At 36.6% G+C, this 18088-nt stretch overlaps 1 protein-coding gene across 1 annotated transcript in view; it reads left to right on the top strand.

Moving 5' to 3' along the window:
* Positions 1 to 18088, top strand: part of MALRD1 (MAM and LDL receptor class A domain containing 1) — a 731799-nt gene that overhangs the window by 226377 nt on the left and 487334 nt on the right. Inside the window, exon 20 of the mRNA XM_057304733.1 lies at positions 6748 to 6835. Coding sequence (XP_057160716.1) covers positions 6748 to 6835 — 88 coding nt within the window. The remainder of the gene's footprint in view (positions 1 to 6747; positions 6836 to 18088) is intronic.

The following is an 18088-nucleotide window of genomic DNA, read 5'->3' as shown; positions in this document are numbered from 1 at the left end:
TTTGGTGCTTTAAGTATGGATCAGCTTTAAGTTGTCACATAGAAGTGTAGGGGTTATTATTTGGAACCTCCTTTCATGAGAAGAATGAGAGGTAGATGATTAATGTCGTAAAAGAATCTTGTATATCAAAATAATAAATTACAGTTCTACTTTTTTTTCTTTTAAATATTATCTTTAATGGTGTAGGAGATGAAAAATTAGCCTCATGATTGGAAAAAAAAACATTAGAAATTTTAGAACTCTGCTGCTTAAAGAAATTTCATCTGGCATGTGTGAACCAGTCACTTGGGACAGTATTGTGTTGTATTAAAATCTTACTATACCTTACTACAGCATTCTTAAATAATAAAAACCTGCTTTTATGAACTTTTAAGTTAATAGTTCTAAACCTTCTTCACTGTTTTCTCTCTGATGTCGACCAAGCTATTTTCAATTAAATGCTTCTTTGTAACCTCCAATCAAATAGATTCCAAAAATTCCCGGGACTGGAGAAATTGAGCACTGTTTGTCCTCATCCAAGTCATCGATGAGATGTGAAATGGGTTACATGGTACGTGAGTCTCCAGAGGATGCTTTACAATAGTGTGTGAGTTTGCAGAGTGTCAAGTAGCAAATTGGTTTCAAACTGATGAACATTTATCTTTTTTAAACTTAGGCATATTAGGCAACTATATTTGAGGGGGAGGGAGAGCTCACTAAAATTTTGGCCCTTCTTGTACATCTTGGAATACGTGCAGAATACCTACCATGGTTTGCCAGCCTTTTAACAACCATGGAAAGCAAATCAATTTCATATGACCTGAATACTTAGAAATGATTTTTTAAGGTTTCTGTTTCTTTCACTCAAGAAGAACAGAAAGAATTCTATCGAAATAAAAAAGAAAACATGAATGATATTTCGAATGACCTTATTTCCTCAACCACACTCCCTGTCCTTGATTTTTTTAAAAAAAATCTCTACTCTCTATACAGCTGATGGGAAAAGATTCTGTGGGTGTAAAAGGAGTTAGGCCAACCACAGATGGGTGGTCATCTCTGGAAGACTTCAACAAATTATACCCATTTAGTTCAGAATAATATAAAATAAGGTATTATGTAAGAGAAAAGGAGGCTGAATTGATATAAACATTTTAATTTACATATACATTGGGGGGAGTGATGGTGCTTCCACGAATTAAATATATCAGCAATGTAGCATCATCCTGCTACATAGCTGGGAGATAATTCTCCGTGGATTTCTTATGTTCTTCCCAGTTCAGTATCTGAGTAAAGAAAGAGTGTGTTTGAATAGCCTTTACCCTGAGACATTTGCTTACAAATTCCAGATTAAGTGCCCACTCTCCCTCCTTCCTTTCTCTCTCTAGAGTTTTAGATGTGTAGGTGTACCAGCAGCTTATAATAGTTAGTCTCCTAATGTCTGGGATCTTCTTCTATATAGGAAAACATCTAGTTGAGGGACAAGTGGAAGGAATTTTTCTGGCTGATGCTTTTTGCTGGCCCTCTAAATTAAGGATCTGGTGTCTTCTGTCAGTATATGTGTACAAAACAGTGGCAGGCTACCTTGTTAGCTTGAGTAGGGTAAGGTCGCAGACCCTTCATGGTTTCCGATCTAACATACACAAGGAATTGCAAACTCAAATGCCTCTGGGAACCGGGCAAGGGATATGAATTGGAAGTAGGTCAGGTGTTAAATAATAAATGGCAGCTGACACTCAGCCTTAGAGTTACGTTTTTAATAGGGAGTAACGGGACTGTAGCAACTACAGGACAGTATCTTTTTGTGAAGGAATCCTACTTTAAAAATATTTGGCAACCTATTCTCCTTGAAAGCGCTGTTTTGGTTAAACCACACTTCTGGGATTGCCACCATCTAGACAGTCGCCATTTAGACTTTTCTGTCCTAGATGGTGAGAAACCATCAAGATGGACTTTTTAAAAAATTCTTTTTGGTAACCATGGAAACATTTGGCATAATGCCAAAGCACACAGTCATTGAAGAGTAAAAAATTCTTAGGAAGCCATATATTATGCCTGACATAAGAAGAAATATGGTATAAGGCCAAAATATTAACAAAAATTTTGCCATGAATTTTTCCCCCAAAATGGATCATAAGTAGATGAGGCAGACATCAGATGTTTTCTTTTAAGTAAAAAGAAAGCACTTGCCCTACTTACCTATCCCAGCATTTTATTTCATCTCTACTAGTATCATGATTTTATTTTTATTATCCATTTCTGTGCTCGGTATATACACAATTTAGGTAGAGCATTTGTGGCCCACGTTTAATGTTAAATGGTGTTTCATATGTATAGTGTAATAATTGGAAAACTAATTATTCTGTACTTTTTTGGTATGTGATATGGCCAGAGACATACAAAAAAAGAGACAGAAACAAAACTTATCAGACAGATATCTAAGCTTTCTTTCATTGAGATTAGTTTCAAGGTTGTATAAAAAATTCCAGTAGTGATTTAAAAACCTTTTTATGTTGAATCTAGCAAATATTTCCCTTAATATTAGCCTAGAAAGTTTGAGATCCTAAGCTGACTTTCTATGAGCCCCTTAAAATGTAGGTTATACGGTAAACTATTAGATAGTTGTCTGAATGTGTTTATAGGAGTTCGGCTACTTCAGCTGTTAGTCAACTATAAAAACAGGGTAAAAGAGAATTTTTATGTCTTTGATTTTCTTTGTTTCTGCATTTTTAATTATGGAAATAGTAAATGAAAATAAGTGGGCATTACTGAGAAGTATAAGGGAAAACAAATAATCTCTGGAAAATTATTAGTGTATCAGAAGAGAAGTTTCATAGCTGATTTAAAAAAATACATTGAGATACTTGAGATTACTATGGGCTAATTATAAAATTCCATGCATGAAATTAGTGATTTAGAAAACAGTGAAAATACTACTTGAATAATGATGATTTATGGCAGTAAGTATAGAATAAATGTTTTTATTTGTTTATTGAGGTATAATTTTTGTAAGTAGAATTCATCCTGTTTAGGTGATCAGCTCTATGAATTTCAGTAAACTTACACAGTTGTGTAACCACCTCCACAATTAAGACAATATTTCCTCCATCCCCCCAGATTCCCCTTCCTCTCTGTCATCTATCCCCTTCCTCTCCCCACAACCCCTGGCAACACTCATCTGATTTCTTTCTCCGTGGTTCTGCCTATTCTGGAATGTTGTATAAATGGATCGATCAAGTATGACCTGCTTCTTTCACTAGGTGTAATACTTTTGTGATTCACAGCTGTTGTTATTATGTACCACTAGTTTGTTTCTTTTCATTGCTTAGTGGAATTCCATTGCATAGATCTCCCACAAGTTGCTTTACTATTTACCAGCTGAAAGATATTTGAAGTGTTTTCAGCATTTGGAGATGGAGATCGTAAATCAAGCTGCTATAAACTTTGTGAACAGGTTTTTGTGTAGCATGGCTTTATTCCTCTTGGGTAAAGAAATACCAGTGTGTGGGATTGCCACATTGTAGGGAAGTGTATGTTTAATTTTATAAGAAACTGCCAAACCAGTTCCCAAAGTGGCTGCACCATTTTGGATTTCCATCAGCAATGCATTGGAGTCCCAGTTGCTCCACATTGAGCATAGGTGTTTGTTGTTGTTTTTAATCTTAAAGAAGGAGTTCTTTCCTTCAAGTCTTTCTGAAGATGCATTATATTAAAAATCACTATGTTATGTTTCGATTTTGTGTTCTTTTACAAACATGAGATAGTTAAAGTAGTAGGGGACAGGTTGAGTTAATCCCATTTTTTCTTTTCTATGAGTTAATGCACACATGTATACATATATATGTTAGGAAATTGAAGATATTTTAGTAAAATTATGATTAAATTGTGTGTTACATATATAAAATAATGGGAGATTCCAGTCATTCAACATGCTTGGCCAATAATTCAGAACTTCCTAAATATAGAGACAAATGAGTTCAGGCAAGTATTGAGACCCTTATTAATAGTTGAATCTTTCGTTATAGTAGAACTAAAGTTGCAGTGTAGTTGACAAGGCCACTCTATCTTTAGTTGGGGCATCTAGATGTGACAGCCCGTGAAAAGGACAACTTAGAAGCACTGGATTACTTTACAAAATTTCCAAGCCAGTGATAGTTCTAATGTAAGTAGAATTGGCCTCTACAGATAATGCAGGTCATTTAGACCAAACTGGAATTTCCAATTGCCCTTTAAGTAATTCAGTAAGGTACTAATGGCCCTTAAGAGTAAAATGTGGCTTCTCTAATTTCCAGAATGGCAGTCCTGCCCTGCATACAATAATGTTTGTGTTTTTACATCCTCCCATTTATTCTGGGAGAAACACCAGAAATGAAAGTGAATTTTCCAGAATAGAGATACTTGGGTTTGTTCTTTTTTTGTGCGTGACTATTTTCTTAGGACTAGTTTCTTAGGATAATATGCAAAGCTTTTTGCAAGACCATATTTAAATATAGGGCAAAAGTAGAATTAAACCTGAACATTCATAACTTTTTCTCAAGATGTGATTTGTTATCAAGTAGGCTTTTTTTTTTTTTTTAAATGGCTGGCTTCTTTAAATATTCAAAAGAGGCTGAGACTGCAAATATACATACAAACTAACATTTTTAGTATTTCAACTTGAAGCTATTGTTTATTCTCAACAATGTTAACATTTAGAGGGTTAAGAAATTGAATATATTTTGGTAAAAATTGTGATTACATTGTGTCTTAGCATAAGACCCAACTGTCGTCTGCCTCAGATTTTTTTCTTTTCTTTCCTTTTCTTTCTTTTTTTTTTTTTTTTCTTTTTTTTTGGTCTCCTTCTTGGCACCTAATGCTGATACAAGCACTATGAAAATGCTTCTCATGTAATATGCAGTGAACTCCAATAGAAACAAGCTTTGGCAAACAGCATCCACTCAGAGGTACTGCTTACCTGGTGTGGCCCACAAATGAGAAAATTCATAATTTTCACAAATGGCCATTGCTCAAATTTGTGATTACATAACAACAACAAAAGGAGTACTTTGGAACAGTTGAGCCCATACTCTCAAGTGGAGTTGTGTATGTATATGTCCCCAGAGTTAGCTTACAGATATTTATATGCACAAGAACCATGCTTTCCATAAACTTTGGGATTTTGATATCATTTTCTATCCTTCCTCACTGATAAACTAATATAATCACAAGCAGTGTAGCAAAGTCAGTAGTGTTTCTTCTTATTTACCCTAATGTTTCCTTTTTCTTGCATCTTCCCAGCCTTTGTTAGTGTGTCCTGTGTTGTACTGCAGTGGGTTAGACCTAATAATCCAGGGAATTAATTAGTAATTAATCTTTGCATATGCCTTTTTCCTCTCGCTTACCCAGCTTCAGTCTTTTTTGTTTTAAAAGAACAGGAAAATGTTTTCTTTCAGTATGTTCTGCTAAATTCTGACTGCTGGTTTTTTGATTATTAGAATAATTATATGATTTTCTACTGAGTATTCTTTCTGCATTTTTGTTTTCTCTCCCTATAATACTTCTTTCATTCATGATAGTGGAGCAATGAAGGGTGCCTTTTATGTTTGGAGTGAACCACAATAAAGCACCAGGACACTTCCTCCATAGTACTAGTACATAAATGTTCCTCTAGCAATATTAGGTGGGTTATATTCACCCATTAGTTAGATACATAAACCTTTCCCACATTGATTAATTTCCTTCCTGACAAATTACAGAGAAAACTCTGGTAGTTCTCAAGGCAGACTAGGAAGTTGGGGAAGATGACAAGAGGTTTGAGGTTTGATCTTTTAAAACTTTCCTTCAACTAAGCCATAAATAATGTGTGAGACAAGTTTGAATAGAAGCTAAGAATTTAAACAAAATGAAATAAAATTTCAACTCCCACATGTAGCATTTGTGAGGAAAAATACAACAGAAGCATATATTCATATAATAGTGGGAAAACAGAATGTGTTTTTTGAGTTTGTTTGAAGTTCTTCATTATTAAATTATAGCAGGATTCCTACTCCGTATGCAGCATATTTGCATAAGTATTAAAATAATTTATCATGATTAATTCTATTATAGTAAATTTCAGCCCTAATCACAATCTGTCATATACTGTAGTGGTTTGTCAGTATTTTATGTTTTCCTGGTGGTTTGGTGGAATTGCCACTCCCGTAACAACACAGATGTCATCGGAGTTTGCAGTGATTAATGTGGTTCTGAAGGAGTTCTAATAACGATTAGCCAGTTTTATAAAGTGTTACAGAATAAGGTCAGTGTGAGAAAAATTCTAAAGCTCTTAAAAATGTACATTCTGGCAAGTACCTCTGGCTGCAAATTGGATTTCTCGAACAATGAGGAGGTTTAACCTTGGAAACAGATGAACTCCTTGGGCAAAGGTGGGAAAAGGACGCGAGGATTTGCCTTCAAATACTCAAAGGAACAGAAAAAAAAAGGGGGGGGGGGTGAGTCTGGAACTAAAGGTTGAAAGTGATAGGAAAATAGATATAAATCTATTATAATTTTGGAAAATCACTAGAAACACAACCGGCTTCATGGTTCTAATGGGCCCAATAAGGAATGGAGCTTCCTGTGACTGGAATTACCTAGGTAGGGACGAGATGCCTATTTATAAATACTATTGGAAAGTACTTTTTTAATGATTCAGAAGAAATTTCTTTTTAAGTAAATTCTGATTTTTTTCCATGAATTTCCATAAGTTGATGTCCTTCACAATATCAACAGATTTCTTGTTTTTTTTCTTAGATTTTGGTGGAGGCTTCAGTAGGAGATGGCTTCACTGGAGACATTGCAATCGATGATTTGTCATTCATAGACTGTGCCCTCTACCCTGGTAAGGAAGGATATTTTAATATATGAGTATTTTCAGACCTGTTTACTTAGAAAAAGAAAACTGTTGAGGAAATCAATATTTCATTTTCACAGTATTCTAAAAATATCCTTACTTCTGTTCTACTAGTATATTAACCTTGGAAAAGATTATTGTGAATCTTTGCTACTAATTAGTCTTAATATCTTTGCAAATATAGTAGAGAGGTTTGAATCAGCTGTGCTTCTGTCTCATCATGTGGGAAATATTAGGAAATCATGTCTGAAGTTAAACTGTAATTCCGTTATATTTGAGCGGTTATAATAACCACACTGGTCGCCTTATAATTACATTGTTTTGGAGACTGTATTAATCTCTCCGTTATCTTCAGAGATGTTTTCCTGCCAGGCAACACTAAACGCTCCTAAGGATTGTTGTTCACCATTTCTTCCCCATGTTACACATTTCTTTCATTTAAAAAAAACACAAATATATGTTTCCCAGATTTATATCCCCATTCTCAACCTTTACTCTGAAATCCAGACTTATATACTGACTATCTACTGACCATCTCAACTTCGATGTCCGGTAGACGTCTCAAAGACATGAAGGGAAATAGCCTAAAACAAGCCTGCAATAAACTAAAATAAAACTAAAACAAACACCCCAGGCAAAGCTCCTTCCAGGCAGTGCATAGCAATCTGAAAGGACTGGTCATCTAGCTCTTGGGTAATCCTGGCTCTGGGGCTGGAGGCTCTTAAATTGCACAGCAAGGGGGAGCACAGTTTCCTTCCTGAAGAGATCAGAGGCAGGGTAATTTAAAAATCAATTGCAATAATCCATGTAGAGAGCGCTCTCAAGTGCTGTAAACTTAACCTTCACCCATCACGGTGGTGTTATGGGTCAGAAGAGCACCAGCCTCTCCCCGACATAATCGGGGCCGGATTCCAGTTCTTTTAGTTGTAGCAATGGGCCTCAGCTCTGATCGTCCACCTCATCATCCTGGCAGGATTAATTCCCTTAACCACTCTGTGGAGTGGTTTCCACAGAACTCTGCAGAAAGCCAAATCCCTCTCTGGACAAGGGCAGCAGGAAGGAAATCAGAATTCAACAAATTTACCCTGATCTCTCGATGGCTGCAAGTGAATTCTTGGTTACTGGTGTGTCCTCGATCTTGCCATTCTTCTAAGCCTCCCTATCTCAGTAAATGACAATTTTTTTTTCTATGTGTGCATTTTTCATGAATGAATCTGCTTCGCCACTAGCTTCAGATATATCCAGAGTCGACTACTTCGATCCAAGCCACCATGTGTCTGCATGGATTATATAGTTGCCTTTTAAATGATCTCTGCTCCTACCCTTGAGAGTATAATCTGTCCTCGAAACAGCAGGCAGAATGATCTTTTTCAAACTTAGATAAGATCATGTCATCCTATCACCAGAAACTTCCTATGATATCCTCTTTCACTGAGAGCAAAAGCCAGACTTCTACAGCAGCTTCCAAGGCATGGATGCCTGGTGCGATCGTACCTCCTGGACTTCACCCTCCACCCCTGGGCCTCTACTTGACTTCTCTTAACTACAAGGCCTTCCAGCTTATCCTTAAATACCCCAACCCACTTATGCCTCAGGGCTTCTACACCTTCGTGTCCCTCATCCCGAAATGCGCTTCCCCTAGATATGCACTCTTTTCCCTTCCTTCCCTCTTTCTGATGTGCTCCAAAGTTTCTTCAGTAGTAACTTCTCTGAACACTCCACTGCGCGCACACACACACACGCACACATGCACACACACGCAGGGTCTCTTCATTGACATTTTCTTTCTCCTTCCCCTGTGTTATTTTTCTCTATAACACCTATCCCCCTTATGGTTCTGTTTCTGTTTTCCCCAACAATAATATTAGCTGCATGATAGCAACGATTTGATCCGATCACTCTCTTATCTCCAGGAGCTTAAACAGTATCTGGCACATAATATTACTCAGTATTAACATTTGTTGGATAAATGGGTAGATAAATGGAGAGATGCCTGTATCTTTTGAAGTGTGTTATATCCTTTTGATGTTTATTTTAGTTTATTATTATTGCTAAAATATTTATTATTTTTATATTGAAGGCACTGTCATAGGCCAGCTTTTGTTGAAAGCCAAACCTCAGTGGCTTATAAACGCAAGCACTTATTGCTTGCTCTCAAGCACGTGGGTGGGCAGAGAACAATAATGGCAAAAGTATGTGCTTCTTGTTCACAGCTCTTTTTAATTCTATAGAGCTTCAAGCTGTGTATTTCTATTCCTTCTGTCCTGCTTATCTGGGACCAAAGCTAAAGGATGAAGGTCTTATCTGACATATTTTGTTGTCAAGTAGAAGGGTGGGAAAAAGAAAACACACTTAAATCTTCTGTTGGGACATAGTATGTGTAATGTCTGCTCATGTCCATTGGTCAGAGCAAGTCATGTGGTCAAGCCTAACAAGGGGGTAGGGAAGCATTCTCCACTGACAAGGAGCTTGGCAAGAGTAGGGAATACAGAAAGTCCTTATAAGACAGAGCTGATAAATGGGTACATTAATAACATTTACCACTCATATGTACCATCTTATATAATCCTATGATATTTTATTTTATTATTTTATGTTATTTATTTTTTTAGAGAGTGCGCGTACACGTATGGATATGCCTGCAAATGGCTGGGCAGGGGGAGTGGAGAGGGGCAGAGGGAGAGGAAGAGAGAGAATCTTAAGCAGGTTCCATGTCCAGGTGGATCCTCACGCAGGGCTCAATCTCACAACCCTGAAATCATGACCTGAGCCTAAATCAAAACTTGGTTGCTTAACTGCCTGAGCCACCCAGGTGCCCACTCCTCTAACCTTTTAAGAGTCTAGAATAATGTCTAGTCCATTGCCAGTGAAGAGATCTTAAATGTTGGATAGGATTGATATCTTTGTTATCCCAATTTTATGGAGCAAACGGAGGAGAGGATAACCTGCCCAAGGCTACCTAGCTAAAAAGTGACGAATTATGTCTGCTTCTTAGGACCACAGTGTTAATAACCACTATCATACCTACCGCTCATCAAATACACTAACCTCACAAGGAAGAGAACACAATTTCTACTTTATAGATGTGAAAAATTAAATGTAAAGAGCATAAGTGACACAGATGAAAACGTATAGTTGAGGGAAAGAACGAGAGTTTCACCTAAGCATGTGTGATTTCAGTGCCCAGGGCTTTTCCCAAATCGCACCCCCACCGTGCAGTTAGGGAGCATCACCATGAGCCCAGTGGCAGAGGAGACCATAAAAGAATATAGAAAGGGAACACAAGTTACTGCTGATACCATTGCTACTTCCAGTTATCTTGCTACTTACATTCTGCGGCTGACGCTTCCAAAGGAGAGGGAGAAGAGTGGCCAGACCCAGAGGCAGAGATGTGAAGTATCAGTTACAGACCATTAGTCCTGATTTTCTGGTTCAAGTTTTGGACGAAAAATATGGAATTTAAAAAACTGCCCGAACTGTGTGGTTTTAATGTTGGCTTCGTAACAAAAGAAACACTGGGTTGAAACCACAGAGCCCGTTGAAACTATAGGTTTCTTAAAGGAATTTGATGTCATCTTGTCATAAGATGAAAATAAAAATAAAAATTCTGCTTTCAATAAAAATATTGCTCTTGATGATTACCAGTTTTTTTTTTTTCTTCTGTTAGATGAGATGGGATCAGCGCATGTGGATTCCCTTATAGACATTGATTTGTTTCCAATATAAATGATTATTTATCTACAGCATTTTTCTTCCTTGGCTAATAAAACAAAACAAAAACTTAAAAAAATACACACACACAGATGCAAAATATTGACATAATCTCCAAAGTGTCGGTTGGCACTTTACCTGTAACTTTTATTTCATACTAAGTGACCATAAGGAGTCACTTCTCTCATTTTTACGTATTCCCTCAAAATCAGCCTCTTTTCCCCTCGTTCCTTGTTCCTTTTTATGACATCACTATTCTCTAGGAACCCAGGATTGAAATTCCATAGTTTTCTTTTGCTTTCTCCTTAAAATTCCTACTTGCAAAACTTGCTGACTCCAACTCCAAAATATTTCTCACATCTCTTCTGGTTTTTTTTCCATTGTTACCTTAGTTCAAAACAGTGTTGGCTCGAATGGTAACCTTTTAACTGCAAACTTTCATTAATTTCCCCCCAGTAGTGTGTATGCCGTGAGCTTAGTTTCCTTTCACTTTTTCCTACAACATTATTATTTGCTTTTCTAGGTCAGCTCTTTCTCATTTTCTCACTTCCAATTATTTCTAACTTAATTCTCCAAATCCATTCTCTGTTATGGATTGTACCTTCTTTGTTTCAATATCTTGATGAATAGAGATTATTTTAAAACTAATCCAGGAGGATACTAGAGAAAAGACTTCTTAGGCAAGATTAATTGCGTTTCTAGGAAAAGTAGACAAACTTAACCATGCAGTGGAATCCTATGATTTTTTTTGAATCAGTGTATAATGATGTTGCTCATTCCCGGAGTAGACAGTAATGGACAATGGTGGCAAAGTCAAATCCCCTCACTTTGAATCAGATCATCAGAGTAGACTATTAAGTAAGAATTGTTGCCAGCCAATATTCAGATTTAAGAATAAGTATCCCAAGAGAAGTATCTGTTTTGCATTACTCTTTCCCCAAGCTACATGAGAAAAGCAAGAAGCTCTTCTTCAGCAGAACACAGGTGACAGTTTCTGTCTTGCCTCAAGGATTAGTTGTGAGATAGCTGGGTTACTTGTAAAACTAAAGTCATAACTACATGGCATCACAACATACTGTGTACAAACTGGAAAAAAAAATTGCCTAAGCGCTTTTCATCCTATTTTAAAAATTCAGACTTCAGCAATAACAGAATTATTACTTGCTAGAAATATCAATTATTAGAATGAATATCAGTATCCCAAGATATTAGTGTTTTATTTTTTTGAAGGAAAGTTGTTATGAAATCAGTGCCATATCTTGCAACTGATGATGGCTTAAAGTGGAGAAAGTATGGTAACTGTTTATAGGATGCTTGAGCATAGTTTTTATGAAGTCCTCCTCCACCCGATGAATGGTTTTTGTTGTCATTGTTAAACTGACTGAGCTGATTGAATTTTTCTCATCCCTCATTAACCTCAATGTCTCACCAGCTTTATGTATAAATGCTTGTTCAAGTCACCCTTCTTTTACAAAGAGGAGTGTTTATTTCAGAGCGAATGAAAAGGCAAAGGGAAAAGTTTGGGTACTTTTGTCTTCATTTTTAAGATCTCTCCTGCAGCTTTTTTTCTTTTTTAAAAATTTTATTTGTCAGGGAGAGAGAGAGAGAGAGCGCACACGCACAGGCAGGGGGAGGGGCAGGCAGAGCAGGCAGAGGGAGAAGCCAGCTCCCCGCAGAGTAAGGAGCCAGTGTGGGACTCCATCCCAGGACCCTGGGATCATGACCTGAGCCAAAGGCAACGCTTAACCGACTGAGCCAGCCTGGCGTCCCAACACCTGCAGCTTTTTACTTCATAATTTTAAGCTCTTTGGTGTGTCTGTTATATTTGTCTCAGAATAATACATTCCATAAAATTATTTCGTTTTAAGGTCTTCCATATTCTTCTAAAGGAGATATAGATGGAAAAAATACGAATTATTGAAAATATTTACAGTTTAATAAAAGACTTCAAGGCAAAAATGGAGAAATTTGAGACTCATGATGTCAATCTTAAATATTCTGGTTTTAGCATGTTTGGTGTAGTCTTGTAAAATATAGGAAGTATATAGGAATATTAGCAATATATAGAAATATATTAGAAATATATAGGAAATATTAGCAAATATATAGAAAAAAATTGGCTAATGACTGTGGTCCATTCAGCTTAGTGTTTTTATTGTGTTTCTAGAATATATAATGGGGCAACTAAGTAACTTTAACCTGTTTTAAAGTTAAATCTTTATTTTGTCATCTTTTGAGAGAAATGCTAAATACCAAAAATGGATAAGGCTGTTAAAATACTTAGATTTTAGCTTGAAAATCTAACTCAACTGCTACTTCAGTCTACTTGTAGTCACTTTCATATATGATACAGTGTCTGTAAAGATGGAAAATACTTGGTGCCACCTAGAAAATTTCATTGAATGCGTGAGTTAAAGCAAAAACATTTCAAAAAGAGCTGATTTGTTCCTGGAGGCCGAGAAAAAAGGCATTGTATAATATGTGACAAATGGCTGTATCACACAGTTGTTATAAATCATATCCGAAGAATAACTCAGTTTTTGTAAAACCTACACTTCTGGAAAGGAGACCTAATGCAGACATTCAGAACGTTTATGCTGAATGTAGTTGTTCTTCTTGTGGGTATGACGATGTTATTGTCTTTAGTGCCATAGGAAAAATGTACCCTTTTCCTCTGGAGATATTTCAGATTTTTCAATAGTCTGAAGATCAATTATATTTAAACTTCAAGTCGACTTTTAGATTTTTAAATTAAATCTATCTCTTAACATCAGAAGTCACAGGAAAAACATAGACATTATTACCTGGAGATAAATGAGAAACAACTAGGCATATCAGTCAAGCAGTTCACACAATTATGATACATTGAAGCTGGTGATAATTTATCAAAGACTAGAGGTGTTAAAATACTGGTTTTATTTTCTTAATTACCAATGTAGGAATGGCTGTAGGGGAATGAAGTCTAGTATAAAGCAAATTCTCTTTTATCAGAAAGATTATATTAAGGTAGCATGAAGTCGATTTGCTACAAGAATTCACAGAGCAAGAAGTTAGAACATCGAGTCCATCTGGAGCCTGAGTATCTACTTAGGATGACAGGTGCGCGGGTGAGTTGGTTTCCCTGTGGCTTAGGGATGTGGAAGAAGATCAGATTAACCAGACTAATCTCTGCTTCTTAGTGTAAATTTCAGTCATCTACATTTTGTCTTTGCAATTTAGTTTAATATGCAAAGCTTTTTGTGTTTCTTTTATCCGTTTGTTTAAAGAGACTATCATTACTCCCAACTCTAGCCTTTTAAGCAATTATAGGTTAAAAATTATCATCCTAACCTTTGCAATGGACTGAATAAACTGTGTCCTCCCAATAATCATATTTTGAAGCCCTCACACCCAATGTGTATTTGGAGGTGGGGAATTTTAGGGGTAATTGGGGCTGGAGTAGGTCCCAAAGGTGCTGTCCTCATGATGGGATTAGTGCTCTTAGGAGGAAGAGGAGGAGACGTAAGATCTCAACGTCTGCATGAATACACCAAGGAAAGGCCCAAGAGGACATAACCAGGAGTAGAGCCCTCAGGGTGAGCCATGCTGCACCCTGATCTTGGACTTTCAGCCTCCAGAACTCTGAGGAATTTGTTGTTTAAGCCACCCAGTCTGTGGTATCTTGGTACAGCAGCCCAAACTGACTAAGACAAGCATATTGTTCTAGATATAATTCACTATTAAGATTGCTGAAAATTCATAATTAAAAAAAATAATAAAACATATCCATATACTGCGTGAAGTAATTTCTAGTATCACCTACGTTGAGAGTATGGTACTTTAGGAAATACTGCTTGAAGTGTTTGCAGAGTAGAACAAGTTGACTTTCATGCTCTTGAGATGGACCAGCTGCACAGATCAGAGAATGTGTCAGGAAGCTTGCAGGCCTTTGCATGCCTCAGTTTCCAAATTGTGTCTTGGCCTAACCTGAAACAAGCACCACCATTTCCAAGGTTTGGCTCTGGAGTAAGAGACACTTTTCTCTATTTACTCTTCTGTTGCTCTCAAATACAAACATACTGGCCTTACTTGATTTTTAAGATGAACTCATTCTGGTAGAATAATAAAGAGTGATGAGGACAGGACAAAGTATTTCAAGATTTTACAGTTTCTTTTTTAGAGTACTGGTCCTTTTAGTTGTCATTGCTGGCTAATTTCTGATATTCAAAGTGGGGTGTCTCTATTTTTCCAGAGCATTGGCTCATTAACCTTCTTTTTCTAAGATAATCCGCTCATGTTCATGATTTCTTCTTAAGGGGAACTGTTTCCTTGTTTAGATTGAAATCAGGCCTATGGATGCAGTTATGACTACTGGTTTTAATACTGTGTCAGACCAGGTGATCTGAACACTGTAACACTACATATACCTATAAATGTCAAATATAATATAATATGCATATATTTAAATGTTGAGCTTAAAAAAGAGATATCCCCAGATGAGAAGAACAGTATGAAAAAAAGAACAGGAGGCATAATGTGACTGTCAGAGTTAAGAACTAAGAAAATATTGCATAGATGTGAGGGAGGAAAAGAGTAAAACAGGGCCAGAAGGAATATACCACCCCTGAACTGGGGGTACCAATGGGGTTCCAAAAGAAATGACTCAGGTTGATCTAGAAGAACTCTTATAACCTGGTGATAAAGACAAGATAGAAAATTATGATAACCATATCCAAAAAAGCCCCCAGTGATCTCCAACTTTTGGTATTCATGCCTTGTGTACCAGTTCCCTCCACACTGAGTAGGACTGACCTGTGTAACCATTGACCCAAGAGGGCAACGACTGTGAGTAATTTCCAAAACTAGGCTTCCCCTGTGTTCTCTTGGATCACTCAGTATGAAGGAATCCAGTATGAAGGAAACCATGTTAAAAGGATACTCAAGTAGCCCTATGGGGAGTCTGGGAACTGAGGCCTCCTGCCAGTAGTAGCACTAACTTCTCAGGGATGTGGATGAGCCCCTTGGAAGCAGATCTTCCAGCCCAGGTCCAGCCTTCAGATGATGGCATCCTTGGCTGACATCTTGATAGCAATCTTATGAGACCCTGTGTCAGAACCACCAAACTAAGCCTCTTCTGCACTTCGGTCTCCCAGAAACTGTATCAGACAACAGCTGTTTATGAGTCTGAACTTCTAAAGTCTGTGGAAGTTTGTTATGTAAAAATAGAAAACCAATAAATAATTTAAAATATTAAAGGATTCCAAGCCCTAAAAAAATAGCATGACATTGTTTAAAAAAAGGGGGGGAGGGGGCAGGACATTTTCAAATAAAAAAAATCCTGTTGGCTTTCTTGAAATGAGAAATAAATTCAATGAAATCAAAATCTTGGCGTTCCAGAAAGAGAATAAAGAAAATGGAGAAGTCATTTTCAAAGACTATCCTGGCTTAAAATTAAGGTGTGGATATAGAACCTCATGCAAAATATTATAGTAAGAATAAATTCAGGTCTTGACTCATGGAAATGAATTAGGGAAACAACAAAGAAAAGAGATGTTAAAAATAGCCAGAGATTAAAAAATTACAAAAAGACCTCAATTAGACTCATGACGGACTTTACAACAACAAGCATGAAAGTTGAATATAATTTTAAAGTTCTGAGAAATAACTGTTAGTCTAGAGCAAAAAAAATAATAAAATAAAACCCTCAGGAATGAGGGTGAAAAAAGTCATTCACAGGATAATATCCTCAAAAACACACAAGAAGGCTTTACTGCAGCAGACTCTTACCAAATGAAATACGTAAGTGTGATCATCAGATAAAGACAAAGTGAGCTCAACAAGGCCTGAGATGCACAAGGGAATAGACAGCGGAGAAAGTGGCAAACATGTGGGTAAATCTACCTATACCAATGGATAATGTGTGCGTAACACAATCAGAATATTTATACATTGCTGGGAGGTATGGAAATTGATGCAGTGACTTTGGAAAACAGTTCAGCTTTTTCTAGTAAAGTCGTCATACAGTTCTCCGTTCTAAGCAGTTCCACTCCCAGAAACATCAGGAGGAATGTATGAAATAAAACCTCAAACAGAATCAGCTAAAAAAACCCAAAAAACTGACGATAGAATGGCTAAATAATATATATGATCACATGGTGAAATCTTATACAACCAAGTAAGTGAATCGCGAGAGCATAATTAACATGGACGGATGAATGCACATTGCTGAGGAAATAAATCAAGTTGCCGAAAGTTCTATGGAGAATGAGTCCATTCATCCAAGTTCAAATTTAAATGGTTTATTTATTTAAAAAAGGACCTATGTGGTATTCCATGTGTGTAGTCACTGTTCTAAGAAGTTCACAATATCATCTCATTTAATCACCTAATGAGCTAATAGACGCTATAGAAGGTTATCGGGCATATATACAAATGAGGAAAATGATAAAAGCAAATGAAAACCGGGGCACCTGGGTGGCTCAGTCAGCTAAGTGTCCAACTCATGATTTTGGCTCAGGTCATGATCTCAGGGTTGTGAGGTCGAGCCCCATATGGGGCTCCATGCTCAGTGCGCAGTCTGCTTGTCTCTCTACCTCTGCTTCCCACACTCCACCCCCCCCCCCCCCGTCATGTGTGCTCTCTGTCTCTAAAAATAAGTAAATAAAATCTTTTTTTTTTTTAAAAGAAGTGAATGAAAAACACAAGATTCAGTGTACAGCTAACCTGGAGAGATGGCAATGTGGGATCAGCAGGGAAATGGAGAGTTCAAAGCTGTGAATTTTAATTTCATAAGCTGGGTGATAGATTTATGGCTCTTTATTACTGTTTAAATCAGGCATATGTTGTCTATCCATCCTTATATATGAGTAATACATTTCATAATCAAATATAAGTGAGAAAAATTTGAGTTGCTCAGTAGATTAGATCAAAAATTAGAATTCATATAAAGAAAATTGAATTTAGATTTTTATCACAGACAACAGGTAACAATAAAGTCCAGATGCAGTAAGGACCTTAATGTGAAGAGTAAAACTATCAAAATTTTGTGAAAATTATAGAAAAAAATATATTAAAACAGGAAGGAATATTTTTTCCACCGGAACTTTAAAGCACAAACCGTAAAGGAAGTAACTGATATTATAAGGCATTAAATTAGAAATTTTTATTTTTGAAAGACACCATACAAAATGAAAAGGCCTATCATAGACTAGTAGAACATATTTGTCACCTCGGTAAGTGACAGAGGATTAGTATAGAGTATATGGGATGTAAACCTATAAATTAATAAGAAAAAGACCCCAAAGAATTCAATAGAAAAAAAAGATAAGGAGATGTGAACAGTTGGTCAAAAGCTAGAGTAAGGTGCCAGAGTAGCCCCTAAAATCTCAATAATCAGGGAAATACAAGTTAAAATATAAAGGAATTATTTCAGACCCATTATACTGGCAAATATTTCTTACATTGGATAATGCCAACTGTTAGCTGGATTCTGAGAATATGAGAAATGTACACATTTCTGAGTGGAAATGGGTAAAACCACTTTTTTTTTTT

Source organism: Ursus arctos, unplaced genomic scaffold (assembly GCF_023065955.2).
Source record: "Ursus arctos isolate Adak ecotype North America unplaced genomic scaffold, UrsArc2.0 scaffold_30, whole genome shotgun sequence".
Lineage (NCBI taxonomy): Eukaryota > Metazoa > Chordata > Mammalia > Carnivora > Ursidae > Ursus > Ursus arctos.
The sequence above is the reverse complement of the archived record's forward strand: the minus strand, read 5'-3'. Positions and strand labels throughout refer to the sequence as shown.